The sequence below is a fragment of the Phoenix dactylifera genome, chromosome 16 (assembly GCF_051530095.1).
Source record: "Phoenix dactylifera cultivar Ajwa chromosome 16, Ajwa_hap1_PhDact_Kaust_v1.1, whole genome shotgun sequence".
Classification (NCBI taxonomy): domain Eukaryota; kingdom Viridiplantae; phylum Streptophyta; class Magnoliopsida; order Arecales; family Arecaceae; genus Phoenix; species Phoenix dactylifera.
In genome coordinates, this window is record NC_143205.1 from 8,915,254 (window position 1) to 8,942,649 (window position 27,396).

Sequence of the window (27,396 nt, forward strand, 5' to 3'; positions counted from 1 at the left end):
GTTTAAAATAATGATCAAGCTAGTTACTAAACCTATATCTAAAACTCCAATTTTTCCACATATAACATATTTTTATTCTTTAAGTGTATGGCATCTTAGTATTTTTGCATAAAAAATTCAAAAATCTTAAATCCAAAAAATATTACTCCATAACCTTCTAAGAAACTTTCCAATTTGGGCCTAGAAGAAGCACTTGCAATCCATCTCTTCCTCATCTTCACCACCTAGCCATTGTCAACCCCCTTACTTCCTAACCCCTGGATTAGAGAGCATTATCCTAGCACCAACTGATGATCCCTTAGTAGTCAACATGTAGTAACCACCCTATTATCTAGCTAATTCCACCTAACCCTTGCATCAACGATGATGCTCAAAATCACCCTCTATCTTTTCTCTCGAACCTTCAGCCCTAATCCTCCTCCATCTTTGACAAATTGACCCTATCAACCATCCTTATCTCTAGTTGTAACCCCCTCCACAAACATCCTACCTGCAACCTCTACCTCCTAAACCCCCCTCATAGATCACATACTTGGCCAACAATGGCTAGTTTAGATTCAAGACAATATTTGGTTAGTTTATGGACTTTGGAAATTAAGAAACAACTTTTAATGATTTTAAATTTCTTGCCAATTTTGTTTTCTATTTTGTAAAGGACAATTGATGATTTTTTTTGTTTAAAATTGAGCGAATAAATTTGTTCATTATCTTTGGTCCGATCAATTCATCCGAATGTTGAATCAACGACTTAGCTCTAGCCCGTTTAATAACTATGCCTAGCAAAAGGAACATATAATAAAAGGAAGACAATGATGCATAAAGAATAAAAGGGAGGGGAAGTGCCCTACAAGGACTTTAATTTCTTTCAAAATAAAATATGTCTACAAAATTGAATATTACTCCCAAAAGATTTTAGCACATTAATAGGAACCTTATGTTGCATAAGTCAAGACTCCAAACACGAGCCATATCAACCGACTCAACCATTACTTAGTAAAGAGTCCTAGAAAAGGAAACTAATAAGCTAAATATTCCAACTTTAAAGGAATGCCTAACAATGTTAATTAAAAAGTATCTGGTGTCAAGTTCTACATGTCTAAAAGAATCCAACGCAAGAACTTAAAGAAATATAACACAAGGACATTACATATCATTTAGATGTATGTGGGTGTATGCATACGAAAAATAATTAGTTGGACCACTCGTTCAGTAATATTAAAAATTCATAAAGTTAGTTAAATATTATATTAGGCTTGACAATTGCTATGTACCAGTGCCCAAAGTAGTTATCTGATAGCTTTGACTTCATCATTTGGGGATTTAAGGTTCCAAAAAGGGATACAAATATCTAACAATTCTAGCTGTCCAGTACAAGAAACCCAAAATTTGGAGTATTCATGTGTATCCAATCCTAAAAGGGTATCAATTAAGGGTGCAATTGATGTTTTCTTGTTTGTTTTGAACAAAGTCCCCTTGTGAATTTTAAAGTAAAAAGGCTTTACAGAAATAATAAATTTTTGATAACATCACTTCAAAAGTGCTACTCAAAAAGAGAAGTCAAAAAGTGACTTTTAATAGAATCTAGAAAAACTAACTTTTGGCTTGTGCATTTGTGAGCTTGTTCTACGTCTTTCAAATATGTTAAGCCTATTCACAGAAAGTATTTGCCAAATCAAAATATGCAAATAACCATATTTTGTTTAAAAACTTAAATGAAAATACCTTTTTCATGAATGACATTTTAAAAAGCAGAAAAAACGTGGTTTTGGTTTTGTGCCTGATTATCATTGATATGTGATTGCTGATACGATTATTTATGTTTTCTATAATACGCATGTACCAAATATTGATGCCTTTTTCAATAATTTGGAATATGATATTGGCTACATGAAATTTTAAAAGGAATATAATGCTATATTATATTTACTTGGCATGAATAAGATTTAATGAATTGATAGTTATAAAAGAGGTATTTGAACTAACTATGTTAAATTATGGATAACTTTGTTACTAACGGAAACGTGGCATTATGGATAGCCTCATCATGGGCGGAAATATGATATTAGATAGCCCACGATGGGCAAAACTATGGCATTATGGATAGCCCCGCCACAGGCAGGGACATGGTATTTGAGCTTGATGGTTACAGGTTGGAGCATGGTCGTGGTTAGCCCAAAAACCAAAATATAATTGTTGATGGATATGGATCCTGTTAATGAGAAATAGATGATAAGTCATATGACACCACTAAAAATATTTATGATAGATTTGTGATAATACATAATATATGTTATATGCATATATAACAATTTAAATTATACTGAATGCTCAATATGATATTTCATGGTTTTATGTTTTCACTTTAATATCGTTTATTTGTTATTCTTCAAATTATATTATTATATTTATATGGATGTGTAGAGATTTTTATTGGACTGTAAAGCCCATTTTTTTCAATTTTGCTTTCAAAATTGCAGGATGCTTAATGCTTGGTTGTGGTTTGAGATAGCAAGCGAACAGATGAATAATTAGAATGCTGCTCTAGTAATGAAATTTATAACCAAACAACTCTTGTTATTTGTGAATGATGGATTATTTTATCTTGTTATAAACGAGATTCATATTGTTCAATTATAATGAGTTTGCAACGAATTTATAATTTTTGCATATTCTTTAGGATCTTGCCCTTAGAAATGTGCCCCCGTATCACATGGTCAACCTAAAAAATGGGTTCGGAGTGTGCCAGAGTGGTCTGGTTGTTTCCACATAAGCCGCTAGTTAACTTATGGGCCTCATCTTAGCACCCATTTTTCAGTTCTGGAGCTCCTCCTGCCATTTTTTATCTCAATGTATATGGCTTTAGCTCTGGGGATGACAAAGATAATCCCTCTTCCACTTCCCAGCAAAATTAGTAGCGAACAGTTGCAGAAAAATTGCAGCGGCCAGCCAAAAGACATACTCTAATGCAATTTGAAAGTATAAAAGTTATATGATGCCATCATGCCAGCATCATACCATCACTCCAGTTCATAACATCAATAATAAAAACAGAAAGCCATAAATCTACCAAATGTGTTGCTTTCGCAATCCTGCAGTTGTGATAAAATGCTAAACCTATTCTCCTGCTGCCTGAAAGCATTTCAGAATTGCTTCGAGTATAATAGCAGAACAACAACTAGAATCTTTCATTCTGTAATCTAGGGAGATCAAAAAAATATTTTACATTCCAATGAATATCAAGGTTCCTATAACATACCTGCAAATTTTTGAATCTGTTGCTTTGCCCTAGAAGCAAGGAGAGGATGCTCATGTAACTTTGAATATTTTCTAACCTATTACAACTGAGGCTGAACCATTAGAAACAGGACACGAACAAATGCAGAAATACCATCCACTTAGCTGCAGCAGCTAAAATTGGGATTGGCAGGCATGACTTCAAGGTTCTCAAAAGTGTCCCTTGAAAAGCACCTTGACATTAACATCTCTCCACAACCTGAAGATAAAACTTCTACAAAATGATGTTACAGACAAGGAGTTTTTTTATTAAAGGCAATAATTTCATTCCTTACACATAACATAGAACGCATTCCTTGTCAAGCTCCAACGAAAAGATAGTCTACTTTCCCAGTTTTTGCAGCTTAACTTATTGAAGCAATAAACCACACACCTATCAGATACCCAATAATGTAACTTGAAGATGGTTAATTTACCTGTCTTTTCAACATTGAACTTCAATGGCTTTCAGTGATTCTCCTAATCCTTTCCATGACTACAGGAATATCTTTCTCTGTCAATGTTGTAAAGCAACATCTAAACCATCCAGGTTCAATGCAGTGACATGATGATCCAGGTGTTACATTGACCCTAGCTACATTTAACAGTTTATCCCAGAGCTTGAGCTCCCCTTTCTCACTGTATGATCGAATAAACTTGCTCATGTCTGCCCAACAGTAGAATCCCCCACTGCCACTAGTGCACTCAATGCCTAACTGTTTCAGTCCATCCACAAATAGTGCATACATTTTTTGTAGCCGCTCTCTGTTTATCTCAAGATATTCAGAGATGAACTTTGTATCCGAAAGCATTGAGACAAGCAAGCATTGAGTGGGAGCTGAAATGGAAGAGAACCTTGCCAGCTTTGCAGCAGCAGCCAGGACATGTTCATTGAAGGAATAAATGACTCCCACTCTAAAGCCTGGAAGAGAAAGGTCTTTTGACAGGCCATATATTATATGAACCCTGCTTCTGTCAAAACCTTCTGCATCTAGAACCTCTGCAATACTAACAAACTTACTGCTTCCATGGGTTGACCCAGCAAATATTTCATCAGAAATCAGATGAATGTTTTTCTCTGTAGCAAAGTCAAGAAGGCCATACAATGTTTCCCGACTCAGAATGTTACCGACAGGGTTAGTTGGGTTAGAAACAAGAACAGCACGGACTTTTACCCCTCTTTTCTTTGCTTGACTGTATGCTCTATCAAGAGCAGCAATACTTATGTTGAAGTTATCGGTGCTTCGGCATGGAACAGGAATTAACTCTACCCCAGTTCGCCACTTTATATCTCTGTCCCACCTGCATATAATGAAATTTCAGTTTGCATGGCCTCATTATAATGTACAAGGATGAGAGTTTTGTTAGAGAAAGAGATTACCCAGGGTAATATGGTGAAGGAACAAGAAATGCATTTCCAGGATCTGCCAGACAGAAACTTAATGTTTCAATTGCAGGAGTGGCACCTGCTGTTAATATAATTTGTGATGAATTGAATGAAACTGATCCTTGCATGACTTGACCCATGAATCCAGCCATAGCCTGTTGAAACAGTTGAGGGGGAAGTCAACTAACATGCTTTTTAAAATATATAGACATTCCGCCAGTTCCTCATGAGCCTAATGGTCTAAAAGAACATGCCTACATTCTCAGAGTTTAGTTGACAATGACATTCTTGCAAACTGGAGAAAATACAATACAATAACTAGACAAAAACTGGATGAATATGTCATGCATTTAAACTCAAATAAGACATTAGCTTACAATCTATTATCGGTCATAATTTTCCACTAATAGTAATCCCAATAAGATACAAGACTAAGCACAAAAAGCATGAGAATGCAGACGATAGTTTTGGTTCACATTTTTCACTCTGCATGTTAACAAAAAGCTCTCTGCAGCTTAAAAGGATTGCCATCCACAAATTAAAAAGGTGCAGGATATAAATGCCACTTCTGTCAACCAGAATCACAAAAACAAGAAAACCTCATTCCATCAACCCACCCAGTACATTTTCCAATTGGAAATCGTTTGAGGATGTGGTCAAGGACCAAACATTCTACGGACAAGTTACTCCAAATTCATGTTACATAAGTATGCCACTATATTCTTACAAGCCAATCCGTGCGCATACTAGGAATACAAATTTCATTTACTTTTCTTCTGTGAAGTATGAGAAATGAGACATTCAGGGACTTTATCACAAAATATGACCTTACAAACCACTTCTCTAGATTCTACAGCTAAGGCTTCAGAGACTACTTGTTCCCAATATTTGTATATATATGAAACTGGATATGTAAAGAGAAGAAACCACTTGATGCAAGAAGCCTGTAATCAATCAACAAAACTAGTGGGAATTCCTCCCTTAAAAGCACTTGACTGTAATACTGGTAGTTTTTTGTTGTTGTTGTTGTTGTTGTTACTTGCAGCAGTCATCTCTTTTGGCCTTCACTTGGTTAAATTAGACTTCATTTTATTTTTCTGGCTTCCCTTTTTATCCTCTCCTTGTAAGCTTATCCATCGGTAGAAAGCAAAGTCTCTTTTTTGAGGTAAGAAATGGTGCATCATTTGAGCATGATGGGCAAAAGAAAGAAAGATGAGCTCAACTAGAGAGTACAACTCCAAAACTAGATTACAAAGAATTCTAACCCAACAGTTAAAACTAATGTCAATCATCTCATGGATTGAAACAGCATTCCAAAATTATGCCAAATAAAGGATGGCCATGAAAAATTAGAATGGTCATTAAAATATTCTTAGCTCTATGGACTGTGGATCTTAACTACAAAATATGAGATTTCAGGGAAAACAGAAATTCCATAAAGCCAGCAATTATTTTTAAAGAGCAAACAAAAGGAGGTCACCACACACCACTTTGTTGTTGAAGTTTTCAAAATACTAGAAGATACATAGATTCTTAAGGAAACAACATGGCCGAATTTTTCTTTTTTTCCAAAAGAAGGATGGACCATCAAACATTTGCATTGGAAACCCACAAGTAATAAGATTACTTTTGTCTGAAACCGAACAATAATCATTCATTATTTATGCAATTTAGGCAATTCACTTTGCACCACCATATGTTATATTGAAGGCTTTGAAGTCAGTTCAATATGCGGACTTCAGCCTGCTTTGAATTGTGAGCACCCTGCAGCCTGCAGTGTTAGTTGCATGATTTCATTCCAACATAACCAACCCAAGACCAGTAGCTATTGGTGGATAAGAGGCACTCCATAGTTGGGCTTGATTAGAAAATATTTCTAAATAAGTCATTTTTTTTGCTTTTAACCATTATATTTTCTTGATTCTGATCACAGGTTCTCAAGGTCTACATGTTCCATTCAGCATCTAAAGCTTGCATTAAGCAAATATTCAGAGCTTTTACCTGTATTTTCATAACCAAAAGATACTCTGAATCGTGATTAGTTCTGTTTGAATTGATTCAACTGATCAATCCATCGAGTAAAATGTGCCAACAATTTGTAGCACTCATTATCCTTACAAAAAACATTGACAGTTATCTACAAAGTTAATAGTATGGGTAATCCGGTGGTAGTCAACAATCAATTACAACAGTAAAAATTTAATATAGTATCATGCTTGCCACAAACAATTGCTTAGTGTTATGTAACCCCAAAATATCTAAGAACCATCTCGTTAGTATTTATCTTGCTTTTTTTTATGTATGAATTTCTTAATGTTACACTTCAGTCCCTCCAGGTGCATGAATAATATTGAACCTAATTGTTACCATATCCAGGTACATGAATAATAATAGTAGATCCATTATTGCCCAATAATCTAATCTGAAGCTCAAAGAATTGGGAATTCATTGGTCACCCAGAATTGAGTTCCCTCGTGATTATGGTGGTAAATATTAGGAGGTAACTTGTATTTATCCCTTACATCTGTCCAACTAAAGAAACCTGGAAAAGAGTTGCAGTGAGTATTTTATACTTTATCTGTGACTGCTTACACTGTGGCCCTTCAACTGAACAAATGGCTAACAACAAAATCAAAAATTCAACCCCAAGTGAATGAAATATTTTTTGTAAATTTGTAATTCAAACTATATATAGAATTAAATAAATCGACATGTCAAATTAAAGTCACAGTACAATTGGTAACTTGGATCATATATAACTTCCACACATTTATATGTTTTCATGTGGAGATAGAATTTTTGTTCCTCAAAACTAAATAATAATATATGTATGCTATTTTTCTTCCACATCCCATTTTTGAGAGCATCATTGATTTTTGCCCCCCTCGTCCTTCTCTTTCCATGAAAAATAGTTGATATCCAAAATTAACATCAGAACTAGTACGAAAGCAAATCAATAAAATTAACCAAGACGGGTTAAGCACATGCATTAAGTGAACAACTTTCTTTTTTTAAAAAAAAAGAAGAAATATAAGAAGCTTTCCACCTTACCATCTTCAAATCCATCAGTCCATCATGTGGCTGATAGGTTGCCAATCCTCTGATATTCAAACCCCCGTTTTCCTTGTCACAGGGAAAGGATTCCTTCAAATTACTCGCCAGCCAGTCCCGGACAAGATCCAGCGACAGCTGCTCTAAAACAACAAGAAACCCTAAATCTCCCCACACATGGACCAAAATCAAAACTTTCAAACAGACAGAAAGCCAAGAGACATAACCAAAGAGACTACCTGGTTCTCGGCCAAACCGAGCTGCATGATGCCATCAGGATTCGAGGAGGGATGGTATGGGTCGTCGAGGCACCTCTTGTAGCCGATGTAGTAGAGGGAATCATCAGGCCTGGCGATGGCGGCGCCCCGGGAAGACAGCTGGGCGCGGCCGGAGGAGCCGCGTGGGGAGAGGAGGCCCCGGGAGAGGGACCGGGGGATGGTGGAGAGCTCCGAGAGGTTGGAAGAGGACGGAGAAGGGGAGGGAGGGGAGGGGGAGGGGGAGGAGGGGCGGTTTTTGCGCTTGAGGTAGAGCTGGAGGAAGTAGAAGAGGGCGCAGGGAATGAGGGAGCCAAGGACGAGGCCGCCGCGCCCCTGGACGACTCCCTGGAGGGGAACGATGATGCGCATCGCTGTGCCGCCTCCGCCGCTGCCGGCACCAGCGACGCCGCCTCCGGCGTGGGATCTGGGTGGCGCGGAGTGGTCGTCGGCGTCGTCCGAGTCCAGGGGGAGGACACGGGTCATTGGGGAAGGGAGGGGCGTTATGGGAGGAAGCTCTCCATCGCTCGGACCATTGTTTGTTTTTTTCTTTTGTATTTTTTTCTTTTTTTTTCCTCTCTTGCTGAGAGATGGAGGGAGGGAAGGAGGGGGCGGGGATAATTAGGCGATTGTGCGCCGCTCCTTGTCGTGACGAGGGTAGGAGGGAGAACGGGATGGATCCCGATATATGGATATTTTGGAGGAGAGGGTGGGGTGCGATGGCGCTGCGTTACATGGGAGGCGACCCTGGTAGGATTTGAGAAGCGACGTAGATTGAGCCTCTGATGACCGTTGTTTCCATAATAAACCGTGGGCCTGCTCTTTTTATTACACCAGTGAGTTTGGCACGTGTGATTCACCTGACTGCAAGTTTTTTTTATTTTTATTTATTTTTTTTTCTGTTGCACCTGTCGATTTTACAGAGTTTCAAAGTGAATACATCCACTTGTATTGGTTAACATAATATCCTAAAAATAAGTAGGTAAGATTAAAGGGAAATCCTAGATAACCAAGCCGCTATGATGAATTAGATAAAAAACCATACAGTCTGCCTCCTGATTTGCCTCCCCAAAACTATGCTTAACAGCACATGAATTGATTTTTGCTATGAGTCTCCGAATATCTATTATCAAAGGATGATTAGGTCAATGATACTCGGCCTCAGTAGAGATTCAAGAGACAATTGTTTTGGAGGCCCATTCTACCATATCAAGTAATCCGACCGTAAGGTAGTTATTACATGCACAAAACCTTCCCAGGGTGCTCTCAATTTGGCCAAAAGGACCGTCATGTCATAAAATGAACAATCTTTTGCCGCCATAAATACGGATCTAGAATCTTATATGAACAACATGGCCCCTATTTTTCATATTGGCATCAAAGTTGATTTTGAGAAAATTAGAACGTGGGGGTTCCCAAGTGAAATAAACTACGTAGGATGCAAAAATTAATGATGAGGAACCGTAGAGTTCCTTAACACCTAACAACTCTTTTGATGTTCTAGCCTGCATGAAGTTTGCAGCACGGTGTAAAGCTCTCGAGACAATAACTAATGGGAACTCATTAATATTTTCAAAGAGCCATTTGCTTCAGCCAACCAAATGCGATGAACAAGATAGCATAATATAACTCACCTCTAGGCTCCATCTCTCATACAATCAACTCCCTTGACAAATTAAAGCAAAGCCTCCCAATTTTGTAGTTGGAAGGAGATGGATAAACAACTGAAAGCCTCTCTAAACTTGCGTTGTTTTAGGGCGCTCAAAGAGTACATAGTCAATGGATTATTCCACCTTTGTACACTACTTATGATAAGAAGAAATACAGATCCTTCTATGGTGGAATATACTTCTACAAGGCAACTAGTCCCACACCAACTTCCAAAGAAACAATGCAACTCTCAGGTGAGCATCTACCTTCTAGACCCATACATTATCCCTTCGTCTTCTTGAAGCTCCTTCGAGAAGATTATATAATTCAATAAATTGGACTCTCTTTCCACCAGCACTTTCCCACATAAGTCTATCAAGAAAGCCTCCCAAAAGAATCGCCAAAGAGAGTACCTAGGATTCAACCTTGCCTCCAAAGAACTACTCAATAGTTCCTCTATCCCCTATATTTGCCCCTTGACCATCAAGTCACATACCATCTTATTCTCCAAAGCCTCATAATTAATAGTGTAAGGACGACAAGCTAATGCAACTGTAGAGATCCAAGGATCATTGACTATAGTAATGGCCCTCCCATTCCTAATCATCCATTGGAGAAAGCAAGCATAGGTGTATAAGAACAAATTGCTTTCCAAATGAAGGAGCAATTAGCCCAAACATTTTGCTTTCTCATATTAGCCCAATCCCCTGCTCCATACTTAGCTCTCGCTAATGTGCTCCAAACATTTTGTGGCTCTAATAGGAGTTTTTCTATATGCTTCATCATCATAGTATCCTACCGCACCACTAGTGATTGGACATCAAGATTGTCCACTTGTATAGGTTGATAGATGCATCCTCTATGAGAAGATGTATTCTTCTAATCATATCTAAAGAGCCCCCAAAAAAATTCCAGATCATTATTCAACTTTATTAATCACTCTCCTAGGAAAGAGAGTGTTAGCTATGAGATAGGTTGGCATTGCACACAACACTAATTTTATCAATAATTCTACACATAATTGATATGTACTTCATTATCAACCCACTAATCTTTTATGAACCCTCTGTACTAATGGACTGTATTTAGTTTGTCTCCCCATAATAGGAACCCTCAGGCATTGCTAGGCTACCCCACATTCATCAACACCCAGAAATGCTTTTGTTTGATGCTTAACATGGACGTCAATCTTGGGGCTAAGTTTGATGGTAGATTTATGCATATTGATGCACTAACCATCCTCAAACAATAGTCCTCAATTTCACTCCCCAACACTACAACATTGATCGTGGATGCTTTTGTAATTAGTAAACCGCCATCAGCAAAAATGAGGTTGAATAAAGGTCGAGCAGACGATCCTAGCTCATACACAACCAGTATCTATTGATTAACATTTAAGTAGCTATTTAAGTAGCTGAACAACCTTTCACAAAAGCTCCATGCTCTGGGTTAATCAAATAATAGAATAGGTTGCATCTTGCTAAACAAATCTGCTATAATCTCTTAAAAAGTAGTACAGAGACTATTAGGGTTGTAGCAGGATTGCTCTAGTGCATCTGATCTTTTTGGAAGAATAGTATGAGTTGTGAAGAATTGTCACACTACTATATTGACTTCTTTACCAATAACGGACCAATATCTCTTAATAAAATTCTAGAGGGAATCCATTAGGGCCCAGAGCTTTATCATCAAACATTGAGTAGATCACGTTCATGATTTCTGTATCTATTGCTTGTCTCAACAGAGCTACATTTTGTTAAGCTATAAGAGTTGTCTCAGAAGGGGGATATCAAGGTCTAAAACATCTTCAATCTGCCACCTCGATTTAAATAAATCAAATAAATCCAACTAAATAATATACTGGCTATCTTGAACGAACTTCTCATTTCTAATCTTGATTGTGCGCATGCCATTCTGATGTCTTTGGACAATAGTAGATCTATGGAAGAATTTTGTATTCCCATCACCTTCGCGTAGCCATGGGATTCTTGATTTCTATCTCTAAAAGGTTCCCTGCTGATGAAGAAGGGCATTATGGCTCACTAGATGGGAACTCAATGAGTATGTATTTGCATTTGATCCCTCTGGTCACTCCTTTTGTTGTAGCAAGGCAATTGAATTTTCTATTTCCTCTATTCTCCTAAAAATATTTCCTACCACTTATTTGTTCCATCTACAAATTTACACTCGATTAACTGGAGCTTGCAAGTCACCCCACACATTAGATCTCCTCTCACTGGTATACTCCATGCTCTACAAACAACATCCCAAGATTGAGCATAAGACATCCAAAATTTCTCAAAATGAAAAGGGACCTTAAACTCTATATATAAGGTTCATTGTACCAATTAACAAGGGATTAGAAGCAATAATAGGAAGTGACGTACCTGGTATTTCAAAAATTGCTAAATCCACTCTCTAGATGCAAAAGTGTGATCAATCCATTCTCACACCCTAGCATTTCTAGAGCAGTTGTCGCACTAAGTAATATCAATGCCAACGAAGCCCAAATCTTGAAGACCGTTGTTGGAGATAAGTGGTCTAAATTCTCTTGAGATAATAGTCTGAATAGGGTCTACCTTCTCTTTTCTCCACGGGTGCATTTATGTAGTTGAAATCACCAACAACTAAGGTGGGAATGCCCTCCAACAATTGCCATGATCTCCCCCCACAATTGCCTTCTCTATGAGTACTTAGTGTCAACATATACCATTGCAAGAACTCAAGGGGTTTAGTTTTGTTTTGTGATAACTACAATAACCTGTTGTGAACAACTATAAAAGACATCATCTCAAGCTCCATTTGATTTGCCAATAGATATAATCCCACTTGATAACCCTCGAGAATCTATCACATACACATTCCAATGCCTATGCTATAAAGGAGAGTCTCAAATAATAAATAGATATTTGGCTTATGCACATGTATCAAGCATCTATCTATTGGTGGCAAAGAAAACTTTATGGAGCCAACTTCAAGGGGTATGGTGATAAAACTTCATGGAGCCTTTTCTAGTATCAACTTCTTGTAGATACAACATTGATAACACCAGTTTGTAGTCTCACAATTTAATTGTTATGTGATAGACTTTTGAAAGTGATAAGAAGGCCTAAGAAAGGTTGGATAAATTGTTAAATTAATAGTTTAAGTTAGCAGTTAAGAGACCAATAAAAATAACATAGTTTTAGTAAATTTCATAGTACACCAAGACTTGGGAGAAAGTGAAGACAAAATGTACCATGATTTGGTCAGTTGAACCTAAAAAATTCTCATAAGATTATCCAGAATTTGTATGAAATCATCACAATGGCTTTGGACTTGTTGAAATAAGTAGTTGCTATAGAGGTTTATGCCGAGATAACACAAAGGCTAGAACAAAGTTTGCAAACGAAATAATGAACTCTAAACTAAAATGGCATCTCCAAGTTTATTTAAGGTCATTGAAAGTATAAGGAGATATATTTTAGTCAGTTTCATTTGATTTTTGTCGTGTCATTATCTTCAATGTTGTAGTTTTTCTTTTAATTTCATTCATTCGATATCTAGCTATTAGTTTAAAGAATTGTTTGGTGGTACTTTTGTTTATATTTTTGTTTTATCTTTATGGAGTCTTTAATATGGTAGTGGCTTAGCATGACTGTGATAATTCTAGACTCCTAGTTTTATTTTTTATTACCACTAACAGCTAAGGTATTTCTACTCTTAACTAAACAACATTATTCTTGATATCCAAAAAAAATGCTTTGGTAACACATGAGGTGAAAGAGCAAAAGTAGTATTGAAGTATCTCAAGGGATTACAAAGTCAAAAAAAAGCGTTGGATAAAGAAACAGTGGTCTCCATCATCTATTGAGAGGGCAAGTCACGAAGTAGAGTCATGAGGTTGGGGAAAGCCATCATAGAGTATGGGTAGAGGCATGTCTACAAATTTCGCAAGGCATCGAGAAGGAATCTGTAGGGACAAAATATGTAGAGGCACATATATGCTAGGGAAAAGGTATAAATATACTAAGAACATACATAGATGTAAGATTATTAGTGCAATGACGAATCATGTATGATCTGATGGGAAAGAAGGTAATAATTTTCTCAACTCATTCAACTCGAATCTCTTAAATAAAAATAAATAAATTGGTGAAATAAGGTCTAAATCCTCTTTTCTTTCATTAATGAATAACAAACTGAGATATATAGCCTTTATTTATACTAGTGAGGTCTGTCCTTGCACAATCGGATCGAATTCTTCTTATAGTTCAAAAAAAAATACATTTTTTTCTAAAATATACATAACTAGTGGAAATAAACACAAAAAGATTAAATTCTACAGAACATATATTTCAACTTCTACGATGACTTTATTTTCAAATGCTTTGCCTAATTATTCCTAAAATGGGAGATATGGTTCTGTCAAAATTATTCTTGAAAAGAAAAGTTTCGATTTGATCAACCCATTTTGAGATCTGAACAATGAAATTTGGCCCCGATCACTTCGTGCATTATGCTCTTTAGGAGATGGTGCCACATCGTAAAGCTCAAAAAGTTATCTATTTTTTTTTAAAAAAAAGATCATCTCCATTGAGATATGACTAAGTTATAGCCTTCAGAATTTTGGCACTTGATTCGACTTCTCAAGGCGGATCTCACTCCTAGACTTTGTCCAGTTCTTCTCATAGTAGCTAAAGTGGTCTACATCAAGTCTGGTAATCCTTTTATATCAATGTAAGTATAGTTGAAATAATCTACCTTACACCCTTCATTATCACAAGACCTCATATGTCATTTAGATTTCTCTAAGTCCAATTTAGTGATCTTTGAATCATAAGTGTCCAAAGAGCTTAAATTTTGCAACTTAGGTTAATAGTAGATTAAGTTGCAAGGTTAGAAGTAATCTAGTGCACATAAATCTAAAAGATGACTTTACTACATTGCACGCATACAGAATTTGAAGCTTAACCACTTTTATTACTAAAGCTTAAATGAGGAAGTCACGACCTAATTACTAAAGCAATGTCCATGCAATCCGATCTATAATCAATGACTAAAAGTCTACCTTGAGATTAGATCTTGTGGCCAAACCCTACCACTAAGTCATATTTGAATTGCAGAAACCATGCGATCAAATCCAGCTCAAGTCCTATTCAACTATATTAGTTACCTGAAGGTATCTAGGGTATTGTTAGTTTTTTGGGATGGCATAAAAATTGTCATAGATAGCTTTTCATGTCCAAAAGATTTAGACGTCTATCTTTGATGCAATTGAAGTCCTAGGCAAATTATAAGTGCACCCAAATGAGTCCTTAACAATTTAAAGGGCCCTAGAACCTATAGACACCTCTCTATATACTTAGATTCAATTAAGGAAAGTATCTTTTTTTTAACCAATCTTCAACTATTTTGTTTGAGCTCTCCTAACTCGAGACCTTGACTCTTCGGGGCTTGTTGAGCACTTTTAATGCCACCCTCTTGCATGGTGGATTCTGCAACTCTAATGGATTTTGGAGCAAGCCCAAGTAGACTCCAAGGAACATCGACGATGAGTTGGTGAAATCTAGCAAATTACAAACTTGGTCAAAGATTCATAGTAGTCCAAGCATTGAGTTCTAATTAGCCTTTGAGTTCAGCATCATCCAATTTTCCTTTTTTTTTAAAAAAAATTAAGATTTATAGTAAAATTAGATCCTCTTGTTTTCTACTGTTGTCGACTAGTCCTCAAGATCGTGCCGGCAAAGCAAGTTCTTTTCTTTTTAAACTATAATTACTTATGTGATGCTTGCATGATTAGGTAGGATTCCTCATCCTTACATGCTCTAGATACTAAAACGTTTAGATCTATAATTCATAATTCATGCTTGATCCCTAGTAGAATTCGAATTCCTATTTCTGGTTGATTTCAATAAAAAAACTTAATTTTCTTTGTTGTTTTTGAACTCCAAGTTTCTTAATTAGGAACTATTACTTGCTTTGAATTTCTAGTTAATGTAAAATTATGTTTGCTTGAAGTTAGGCTGATGATGCCACCAATGATAGGGGAGTCATCATTGATAATGTTCTAATAACATAGCTTGTGCCGTTTGTTAAGGAACTAATGGTATGGCATTAGTCATCTAATGGAAATTGTTCTGCTATTAGTAGACCTAAAGTAGCTCTCCATCGTTGAACATTCTTACCTTCTAAGAGGGTCTATTCCCATCCAGATCAATCTACTGGGAGGCCATATTAGCCACTAGACTGATCTCAACCATAGTTCTTTCATGATTTAAAGGGATTTGCTTTATAGTTCCTTCTCTGCCTGTTTACTTTTGTGTTTGACTGAACTATGACTGCATTAGAACCCTTATTGTACTATCTAGGTGATTCAAACAAAGAGACAAGGAAGCAATTCCTTCAATCTGCTTAACTCAACTCCTTTATAAAAAATAATAATAATAAAATAATAAAAGTGTTAAAGTAGGGATCTGGACATTTTGTTTTCATTAATTGATGAATAATTGTTACACAATGTCTACTTATAAGGTCTACCCTTCAAGAATCTGAGTTGGATTCCTCTTCCAATTAAAAGATATAAAAGTTATCCTAGAATATAAAAAAATTACTTAGGAGTTCGATCCCGATATCTTTGTCATGCATTGCCTAATTCCCTCCGAATTGGAAGACATGTGCAATCAAAGTCTTACTAGAAAAGGAAAATTTTACTCTGGTTAGCAGATTTCAGGCCCAAACATAATTGAATCTCCATGTTAGTGAGGTGCAATGGATCCCATGAGGACCATTACACCTTTATACTGCGCTTCGAATCTTTGCTTTGGTGCCTAGCATGCTAAAACCAGAAATCATATAAGAAAGTTATGGCCTCCGAAGTTACACTTCATGATTGAGTCCCATATGTGATTGGATTTTACTCTGAAACCCCATTTCGACCTACCTAAAGTAGCTAAATTGGTCCACAATGGATCTAATTATCTTGTTGGATCACTAAGGTTCTTAGAGGGCATGTGTATCTTGTAAAGGAGTGGCATGCATCCTAACTTGTATTCTTCTTGTAAGTATCCCATATCCAGCACCTGTGGCCATATCTTAGTGCAACATTTCTTCCGAGGCTAAACCCTAATTGCACAATGGTATGTTTGTTCCAAGACCTTTGGCCCATATCTTGCTACCAATGGTTGTTTATTATATAGCCTCCTATAGAAGCTTTGCACCAAGCCACCCACCATCTTAAGCCATTCAATGTCAAGAAACTCACTGTAAGACCTCTATCAGATGACCAGTAGACTATCATCCACCCTCTATCTAATGCCAAGCAGTCCACCATCAAATCTCTACCTGATGTAGGTAAAGAGTCCAAAGGAACACCTATCTGCACGACATCAAAGTAGCATAGGAAAGCAAAAAAAAAAAAAATCAACTCACTAGGCCTCGGTAGAAGAACCAATCCTCTCACCAATTCTCATGTTGAACCATAGTCTCACATTATGAGATCTTGAGCAACCTCTCACCATGCAATAATTTGATAAGAATGTCGATCTTAATTAAATTCAATGATGAAAAAAGTCAGTATATAAGGGGTATTTATAGGTTCTAGGACTGGTATATTGAATGAAACTTGTGTGGTATCCTAGAACTTAATTAGAAATCCAAGTAAATTAATAAGCAGGGTCGAGTTTTGGTTGTATGGATTCTGCTTGCGCATATGAGCAAATGTCCAGACTGGCTTGTTGCAAGTCCAAGCTGAACTAAGCTATGCAAACAAACCCTACGTATGGGCTATGTGCATGAACCAAGTCACAAGCTATCATCCAATGCTCAAATTGAATAGAGCTTGTGCTTGGCTCATATAATCAAAAAATTAGTTCAAACTATTTTGTCATCCTCCTAGGCCAAGCTTTCATGTGCTCTCATCTCTCTCTTTTCCTGTAGCAGCAAAGATTCCAGCTAACCGCTAGAAGTCAGAACATCTAAGAAACAAGAGGACCCTGGACCCCAGCAACAACTCATGCCCAAAAAATGCACAGTTATGTGGTAGATAATGTAGAGTAAGAGAAAAAGAAAAGTGTAGAGAAAGACGAAACACAATCACAGGAGCACACTAAAGATTTACATGGTTCAACCACTACGGAGCTACATCAACGAACATGGAGAGGATCAAAATCCACTATCAATACGAAGGATTGCAATGGATTGGAAGGATTGTTATTCTTACAAGCTTGGATACATCACCACCACACTGGACCCCTCTCTACAAGTTCACCCCCCCAGGCCAACCACCCTAGATGAAAACTCACAGCTAGAATAACTTTGGACATCTCCACAAGAGCCTTGAATCCTTCTCTCTGCATCAACAATTTGACTTCCTTGCCCCCTTCAAAGAGCTCCTTATGCATAACAAGTGGTTGAGCTAGAAAGAATAAGTTCCCAGATTTTCTTCTCTTCCTGTGCAAGAGGGCCCCTTCTTTTAATTTGCTTAGGACATTGGGATGAATTAATGAGTATTTTTCTAAAGCTCTCTCTTTGCAGGAGATTCTACGCTAAAATTGGATTGGATATGGATCAGATACCAATATATCTATATTCATATTGGTTTTACATGGATACGGATACAAATCAGATACTATAAGTATACATATAAATACGGATATAAGTCAGATAATTAAACTTTATGACCACAGTATCAAAAATTTTACTAATTAAGTGGATGGAAAATCAAGTTAGTAGCATGTTGATGTGACTATACATTTTTCTTAAATATTTATGAGTGCTATATAAAATTACATAATATTACGATTAGAATCAGATATTTAGTTGTGGGCCGAGTAGTTGTCTATCCATATCTATATCTATTTTTTTTCGATGGATGTGGATACCAATACGATTGTTAGTCATATGCTCAAATTTTATCTATATTCAAATAGATTTAGATACAAAAATAGTTCGGATATTATCTAATCCACTTTCTATCTCCTAGAGATTTCTAATACAACCTCAGTTGGGGCCAAACCACCTAAACCAAGAACGGTCATGGAAATTGGTCGACAGCGATTTTGATATCACCCAACTCAACATCCCCAATCCTCCCTTTCTGAATTACAAATTGAACTCCCAACCAATTACACATAGAGCTTGCTGCAACTAAAACACTGGGCAGGCTGTAAGCATCGCCCGCCTAATTCAAAACCAAAGTCTATGGTGCAAGCAGACCAAACGAGCCTTGTGATAAAGACGTTGAGTGGTCCATTTGTTTTGAAGATCCCAACTAGGAATCTTCTCCACAGCAAGAACATCAAACCTCATCCCCAAGCCCCTGTAATGCTTCCAAACTGCAAGCCAAATAGATTTCTTGTCCTCATGTGGTTCCTTCCACAAACACCTAGTAGCCACTCTTTCCCATGGATCCCTGGGGCCAAGAAAGCTGATTACTTTTTCTTTTGATTATGGCGTCTTTGTTGTCTGTAATGGAGCTCGGAATTTGGACCTCCAAGTGGCCGGCCTCTAGCTTCTTTTGTCCCCATGGTGGATCCCATGCAATATATTGCAGTCTAAACCTTTTCCTTGTAGTTTAAATAGTCAGCTAATAAGAGTTAGTCAAACAATCTGTCCAGGCTATAGGCTATATATACCATGGTAGCAATTTTCTCCCAAAAAAAAAAGAAGAAGAATTCTTGATAATTTTTATTTTCACAATTTGTGTTTGCAGAATTTTTTTAATTATTGTCAATAAATTATTCGATTGAGAATTTATATTATTCACAAACTTGCTTATTTGTGATTTACTCATGAACAATTTACACAGAGTCAAGAAATTATTATGTATTAGAAATAAAGTAACTTGTCTGCAGGTGCTCTCGTTTTCACCATTTCTTGTTGCTCTTATCTTTGCCAACGTATTTTACATGAATAAATATATGAAAATCTTAATAATTACATTCTTCATATTGTTATTTTTCAAAATTTCTTTCAAATATTTAGCTCTTGCTTTCTTTTCTTTCTTTTTTTGAATTTCAAACTTGTGACCATGCTATGTACTGGAGCCACAGAAGATTTCAATAATATGATCATGAAGTAGGAATAGTTTCAGATTTGGGGGTATTATTATTGTTTTTGTATTTTTCACATGTGTGAGCCACACATGTTTGCAACTGCCTTTATCACTCCCCTTTCTCCTACGTCATTCCCCGAGAGTTTTCTCAATGTATTCGTTAAGGAATCTTATGCTAGTGCGAAGCTGGTACTACTCGAGAATGGGATACTTAGGCTTGCAAAATCCTACTACCCAAAATAATTTGAGAAGTTGGATATACGTCTTTCTAAGTACCAACTTTATCTCCTTTACATGGACCCAATCCACCTTAACCTTATGAATTTAGGATAATATAAGAAGCTGGAAACAAACTTTAATGAAGCCTTGATAATGTTGGAATCTGGCATCAATGGTCAACGTTAGAATGGGCAAATTTTCCACCATGGGAATTCTAGAAAATTTGATGATATCGTGGAACTCATTCTCATCCCAGACTGATTCTTTTATGGTGGAAATATCCCAGACTGATTCTTTTATGGTGGAAATATGATTAACCCAGCGGTCTAATGAAGAAATTGGTGGACCAGGGTCGATGTGGTTTAGTACAAACCCGCACCATGGTCTTAAAACTAGACTGCTGGTACAAGAAAATCTCTTGTAGTGAAGAGAAAAGATTGAAAAAAATGAGGGCAGAACATTAGACTCAAAGATGGGCCCTAGAATCATGAAGTTGGAAGGATCAAGGATAAATACCTAAGAGTTGATAGAGGAAAGAATTCCTTATGATTCTAGATTTTTCTTTCGCTCTTCGAATCTTTTAGCTAGGGAAGGGGAAGAAGATGAGCTCGACTTCATAGTTAAGGTGAAGAATGAATATTAAAGAAAGATAGCTTCAACTCAAATATAAAGTTGAAAAGAAGTAATTATATGAGATATTTTATAACAGGGCTAAAAAGAAGGTTGAATATGGAGAGGGTACGAGATCATAGATTACTATCAAAGAAGATATCCAAGAACATTATGGCACATAGTGAAAAATATTGATGACCTTAGTGGGATGATAAAAAAAGAAAACTAATTTAATCAGGATTTAAATGCAAAGAGTACCATTATCATAAGGAGGCAACGCTAATTGGAGTTTGGCCATTTTGAATTTGATTAACAGTTGGTTAACTAATGGCCTAGGTTGCAGAGTCCCAAGGAAAGGATATTATTCAAGTTGCATTGGGAAAGAGATAGGTTGGGATGTAGCGATAAAAGTGAGATTTCAATCTGATCTTGGTAAGAGGTTGGCTTTAATTTGACATCTTGACTAGAGGATACAATTGAAGTAAATGACCTGAATACTATCTTCAAAGCCACATCCAGATCAAGCTGATAAGGCAGAGTTCTTATGTTGCAGTTTGACTTGGATAAAAGTCGATATTAGTTACATCCTATCGTCTTCCTAATCGTTGGATAATAGGATGTGGGGGCATTATTTGCACCATATATTTGCTCGCATATATGGGCCAATGGGGTGACTGGATCAAATTAATCATATAATGAGTGCACCCAACAAATGGATTGGATAGTGTCAAGGTTCAACAACATATTTGGGTGGGAGAGATCCACTTACCGCAAGCTTGAAAATATAATAAGTTAGAGACAGCAAAGTGGATGAGTGAGGAAAAACTAACCACTACTTGTAACTACATGAGAAGATGAGAAAGTATAAAAAAATATAACAAAAGCAAAAGAAACAATTTCCAGATCAATGAAATCTTTTTTCTATTATCTTCTTTACTTTGCTTTAGCTTTCAAAAGTCCTTAAAGGTTCAAAGCAACTTAACGCAATCTTATCTTCTTCAAGTTTTGCCCGTAGACCGGTGGCACGATGCACAAATCTTCTTGCTCTGCCATCTACTTGGTATCCCGATTTTAGCCTGAAACCATGAAAAACAGAGCCTAATTCAATTTAGATTAGTCTAGAATTATTGGATCCCCAAAGGATGATGAATCTTATATAATGGTCTCATGGTGGAATTGTCTTAAGGATCAATCATGATCAGGTGTGCTTGAGGCAAAAAAAGTGTTGCCTAGCTTTGCAACTCAAGAGGGGAGGTGAATTAGGTTTTTTCAAAGATTTTACTAAATGCAACAAAATTAAATGCTTGATAGAAGAATATAAACTTTAATAGCAAACTAGTAAACAAATATACTAAAGATAAATGCAAGTAAAGCAATCAACATGAACACAAAAAATTTATAGTGGTTCATTGCTTTCAGGGGTCGACACTTCAACGAACTAGGTTTTACTGCTTTCTATCTTCTTATTGTAGTCGTTCAGGGTCGACTTATTATTTTCTAGGATTGATTCTTGTTTGTCTAGAGTCGACTCGTGATTTTTATGGGTCAACTTGCCAATGCAATGAATCTTTCAGCTCTCTGTCTTTCTCCTGTGGCCATTTAGGGGTCGATTTGCTTTTCTCTATGGTCGACTCTTGCTAGATAGGAGTCAACTTGTGTACTTCGTGGGTCAACTCGTTAATGTGATAAATTTTTTAGCTTTCTATCTATCCTCTAATTCTATTCTAGAGTCAACTCACAATCTGCTGGAGTCGGCTAGTAAAGGCATATCATCAGTCAGTGACAGTGTGCCAAGGTCTTCTCATTGCAAACTTAAGGTCGACTCTTGAGGTACCCCAGGATGAAATATTCTATGCTTGTATGTGAGCTTCTAAGAAATATTTTCATGGCTTTTTTGAAGTTCAGCTTCTTGATGTGGAGCTTTAGATAGATGATCTTCTTTTGAGAGTAGTTGAAGGCTTTTTTCTTTACTTTCTGAAATCAATCAATTAAACTCAAAGTAATAGGTTAGTCTACTTTTTGCTCAACTATATTACGTCATCAAAATTAACCCTTTAGGGTCAACAGAAAGGACAAGGGAAGCAATAAAAATCTACTCTAGTTCTACTTCAAACTTACTGGGTTGAGCTATTTAATGTTGGTTAGAACATTAATTTTGTTGCAAAAGATGTTATAAAGGATGACTCGGTTTGGTTTCCCTAAGAAAAGGTTTTTATTAAAGGAAAGGAGAATGTTGTTGATTCTTAGGCTAATTTCGATGCGGCTATACCATTCTCACTGATGGGTTTTTTTATTGTAGGCAGTGCTAAGGAAAATTTTGGACATCTCAAGTTTAGGGGGTAGAAGATCGTTCGTTCCTTGGTTGACCTTGAATTTGGGGAAGTTTTAGCATGGATATCTTTTCTCTAGCTCTTAAGCTATTACTTCTTTAGCAAATATCATTCCTCCATCTTTTGGAAGAAGTACAAGGTTATCCAATAATAAAGAGTATAATAGTTAAATCATGGGGGAAGCTAAGTAGAAAAAATAATAAAAGAGGTTATAGATCTTGAAGAGCATCCCATGCTCAGGCATTTTTCTACTTCTGCTAAGAGTAGAATGGGATCGATTATGATTTTGTGGTAGGTTGATTAAACAAAAAGTTGTTGGTATATTTGGCAAAGAAATGTGTTGATCTCACTTGAGGCTAGGGTCACTATGTAAAAATTCCTAAAGTAAAATGCTACAAATAGAATTTTAGTTGGATTAGACTGACTCGTTTCCAATGCTTGATCTAAAATATAACTATCCAAGACTAACTAAATTTATTTGAATTGGTCTTTGAAATATATGACCTGATTTAAATATAGATCTCATTAGGATCACTAGGTACATCAAACCAAACTCAAACTGATCCAAAACTAGTACAAAATATTTTTTAGCACTCCTTGAATCTATCGAACTATTTTTTAATAATAAAACTTTAGGTGAATGATCATCAATTTGTGCTGTGAATTACAATTTATACATTGTCATAAATCTAATTTTTTGCAAAATTACTTCTTGATGATGTCAACAAATTGTTTGACTATTGTTTACTTACAAGACAAATTTATAATACAATAAGTAATGTTTGTGTATGCATATTTTTATGTCTTGTGTTTCAATAATTTTTAACACGATTTAATTTGAAAAATTCTATGGTTGATAAAAAACAATTCAAAATCCAATCCCATCCAACTTGTATGGAAATGGATTACACTGCATTAATTTTTTTTCTTTGACATAAATTAGGTAGGGTTTGGACTTGATGTGTCAATCCTATTCGTCCTAACATACTTGCAGCCCTAGCTATAAGGCATTGGAGTGGCTTTGATGTGGTGTTAGGTAAATAACCAAACATCATGTGTTGCTGGTGGTCCAAACCGAGAACGATTGACACGACGGTGTGAACGGGGTTCCGCCTGAGTTGTCTTGGTTGGTGCTGGTTGCGCTCCACCTTCCGCCAAGGAACCTGCAAACAAGCCTTGCACCACCACCAGGGTGGTGATGGCCCTCCGACGGTCAAGTCAGAGGAGATTGGAGGAGGAGAGATGATAATCACAAGTGGGAGAGAGTGCTCTGGGAGGTATTGCTTACCCCCCCCTTCTCCCCCCAGCCGCATATATACCTGGCTGGGAGGTCTCTCAGGGGGGTTTGTCGTCGTGGGGCACGATAGAATGGCCACTGACATGGCCGTTACGGGGCGTCGTGGAGCAGCGCTGGGTACGGTCATGGCAGGGCGTAGTGGAGCTCCGCTTTGTACGGTTGATACAGGAGATCGTGGGCAGCATCGGGTACAGCCGTTGCAGGGAGTAGTGGAGCAGGAGGCCGCGGCGTGCCTCTGGAGAATAGCCTGTCGTTATCAAAAGATCTCCGACTCGGGGTCGGAATGCTGGATCATAGGGCAGCCGACCCGGGGTCGGGCTGCGAAGCCGAGGAGGTCCGACTCGGGGTCGGAGTGCTGGATCATAGGGCAGCCGACCCGGGGTCGGGCTGCGGAGCCGAGGAGGTCCGACTCGGAGTCGGAGTGCTGGATCATAGGGCAGCCGACCCGGGGTCGGGCTGCGAAGCCGAGGAGGTCCGACTCGGGGTCGGAGTGCTGGATCATAGGGCAGCCGACCCGGGGTCGGGCTGCGGAGCCGAGGAGGTCCGACTCGGAGTCGGAGTGCTGGATCATAGGGCAGCCGACCCGGGGTCGGGCTGCGGAGCCGAGGAGGTCCGACTCGGGGTCGGAGTGCTGGATCATAGGGCAGCTGTAGCTTTCCTGGATACGCGTGCCGATCACGTGGGGCATGGCGGCTCAATTCCCCCATAACAGTAGCCCCCCACTTCCGAGCCTGGAACCAGAAGGGGAACAGGTGAAGGGAGTGATGTTTCGAGATTGCCGCCATCCTTCGGAGAGGCGCGCGCGCTTCAAGCTTCCCGCCTTCTTTATGGCGTATGGCGGTTGCTGCTGACCTGGCAACCTGAGGATTTCGGCGGACATCCTTCCTTAATGGTGTCGATTCGCCTTTGGGGTGCGAGCGACCCTTCGGCGGCCAGGCGTCTTCTGGCGTCATCGAGGTGTCACTTGCCCTTTCGCCTATTTAATCGGGGGCCCTCCCCCGTCCGTCTTCTTCTTTACGGACATTTTCGAGTTTCTCCTTTGCGCTACCATTGTTGCCGCCGAAACGTTCGCTTGCTTTTCCTTTGACGCTCTCGGAGCCGTTCTTCCTCCTCTTCAAGTGAGTTTCCCACTCTTCTACTTTGAGCTCTTCATACTTTTTCTTTTTGTACTAGTGCACCCCAGTCGTTCCGGCCTTTCCCTCCTTCTTGACCCCGTCCTGACCGTAGATTGGCCATTAGGGATGGGCGAAGTGGGAGCAGATAGCATCAAGTCAAAACTGGTCGCCGAGGACTTAGACGGATTTGTGGCTCGGTACCACCTTCCCGAGGCCTGCAATGTCACGCTCCCAGGGCCTGAGGAGAGGATGTCTCATCCTCCTCGAGGGAAGATCGCCATCAATGAGGGCATCCTCCAGGCCGGGTTCCGCTTTCCCCCTTCAGACCTAGTCTTACAGGTGCTCCGGGGTTTAGGAATGGCACCGACGCAACTGGTGCCGAACTCGTGGCGTGCTCTGACGGTCTTCCAGGTTCTCTGTCGCTTGCATGCGATTCCCGCCACCTTGAACGTTTTCTGGGAGCTCTACGGCCTGAGCGGCCACCCCCAGGACAAAGGGTGGTGGTGCTTCGCAGCGCGGCGAGGGTGCGGCCTTGTCAAGGAGGGTCCTACCTCCATTCACCACTGGAAGGAGCGCTTCTTTTTCGTTGATGCAGACCCCTCCTGGGAAATCAGGGCAGTCTGGGGGACGCCGGTGAAGTCCCCAATTGGCCTGTCGAAGTTGTCGAGGGAGGAATCCGAGGGCGTCGCCGCCTTGAAGGGGTTGGTCGCCGAGGGCCAGCTTCCCCCGGTGGGCCGCCTTATTTCTGAGGATACCTTGGTGAACGTCGGTTTGAGCTCGGTCCCCACCGACCGTGAGTCCGCCATCGTTTCTTTAGCTCTTTTCTTCTCTTTCGTTCCTTCTTCCTTTCGGTTTCTCAGTCCCTGACCATCCCGTCCTTCTTGCAGAGGTCGACGACGTCATGCGGTCGGTGAAGTCGAAGGCTGTTGGTAGGGCGTCCCTGCTGGAAGCAGTCCGGAGGAGGAAACGAGCTCTTCCGAGCGGGGCCCCACCGGCGAAGAAGTCCCGTAAGGAGATACCTCCGATGCCGACCGACGAGTCCGGGCCCACCGGTCAGGGAGATGTCGTGGGCACCGACCGGCAGCTGACGCTGTATCAGCCCTCCGGTGGTAAGGTTGCCGCTACTCCGGAGGTGCCACCTGAGCCTGCTCAAGACGGACGGGTCGGACGTGATCGGTCCCCGACCCGGCCTTCGACTCGGTCGGCTCCTGATGACTCGAGGAGGGACGCGCCGAGGCCCCGGCCGAGCGGGACCCTATCAATTCCTGGGGCGACCCCCGCCCCGAGCGCGATCAGCCGGACTCTTCCCCAGGCGATGGATAAGGGTAAGGCTGCAGAACCACCATCCGGCTCCGGGGAGAAATCGGGGTCTGCCTTCACTACCGATGGCGCCCGAAATCTCATCGAAACAGTGTTGCTGGAGAAGGACCGTCGGCGGGTCCGGGAGTTGGATGTCTCTGACGTTGGGGCCGCCAGCTGCGTCTGTCTCATGTCGGTGAGTGTTCTTCTGGCCGTCTTTCACCATTTATTGGCTCTGTTGTTCTCCGCCTGACTCCCTTATTTTTCCTATTTCTTAGCTCGCCCAGTACATGATCCGTCTGGAGGAGTGCTACAAGGAACAGGCGGGGCTTTTGGCGAAGGCCGAGGACCGGCTGAAAGCAATGGAAGAGGGAGGCCGGGCTGCGGCAGGCAGGACGACCGGGGACCTCGAGGCGAGGCTCCGGGAGGCCGAAGAGCGGGCACTCGGCTTCGCCGCCCTGGAGGAGCAACTGTCAGAGGCTCGGGAGCAACTCAAAGCCGCCTCGGGCCTCGAAAGCAGGGTCAAGAAGGCGGAGGAACGGGCTGAAAAGCAGTCCCGGAAGATCGCGGACTATCGAGAGCGGTGGGAGAAGGCCCAGCGGTCTGCCGACAACGCCTGCGACCGAATCCGCTCTTTTGAAGCCAAACTAGGCGAACTGGAGTCGGCCCTGGAGAAGTCATGCGCGGACGTCCAAGAGCTCCGTTCGCGCCTGAAGGAAGCCGAGGCCGCTCGGGTTGCTACCGAGGCGAAGCATAAAGAGGCTCAGGCTGATCTGCTGAGGGTCTCCTCTGAGGCCGAAGGCCAGATTGTGGCGAAGGTCTTGGAGGCCAAGGCTCAGATTATGGAGCGAGCTGAGGCGGAGCTGGCCGAGAAGA

General features: G+C 39.6%; 1 protein-coding gene across 2 annotated transcripts; it reads right to left on the reverse strand.

The window, feature by feature from the left end:
* Positions 1-3,158: 3,158 nt before the first annotated feature.
* LOC103697389 (1-aminocyclopropane-1-carboxylate synthase 6-like) lies at positions 3,159-8,763 on the reverse strand. Of its 2 annotated transcripts, XM_039117936.3 has the most exons (5): positions 7,951-8,697; positions 7,712-7,849; positions 4,655-4,815; positions 3,711-4,575; positions 3,159-3,493 (listed from the first exon to the last, which is right to left on the reverse strand). In XM_039117936.3, exons 1-4 carry the CDS (start codon positions 8,449-8,451, stop codon positions 3,732-3,734), a joined length of 1,644 nt encoding a protein of 547 aa, XP_038973864.3. In that variant the 5' UTR covers positions 8,452-8,697; the 3' UTR covers positions 3,159-3,493; positions 3,711-3,731. The 2 variants fall into 2 exon arrangements, with proteins under 2 accessions (XP_038973864.3, XP_008777458.3); XM_008779236.5 differs by having other exon boundaries at positions 3,159-4,575; positions 7,951-8,763.
* Between the last annotated feature and the right edge of the window lie 18,633 nt (positions 8,764-27,396).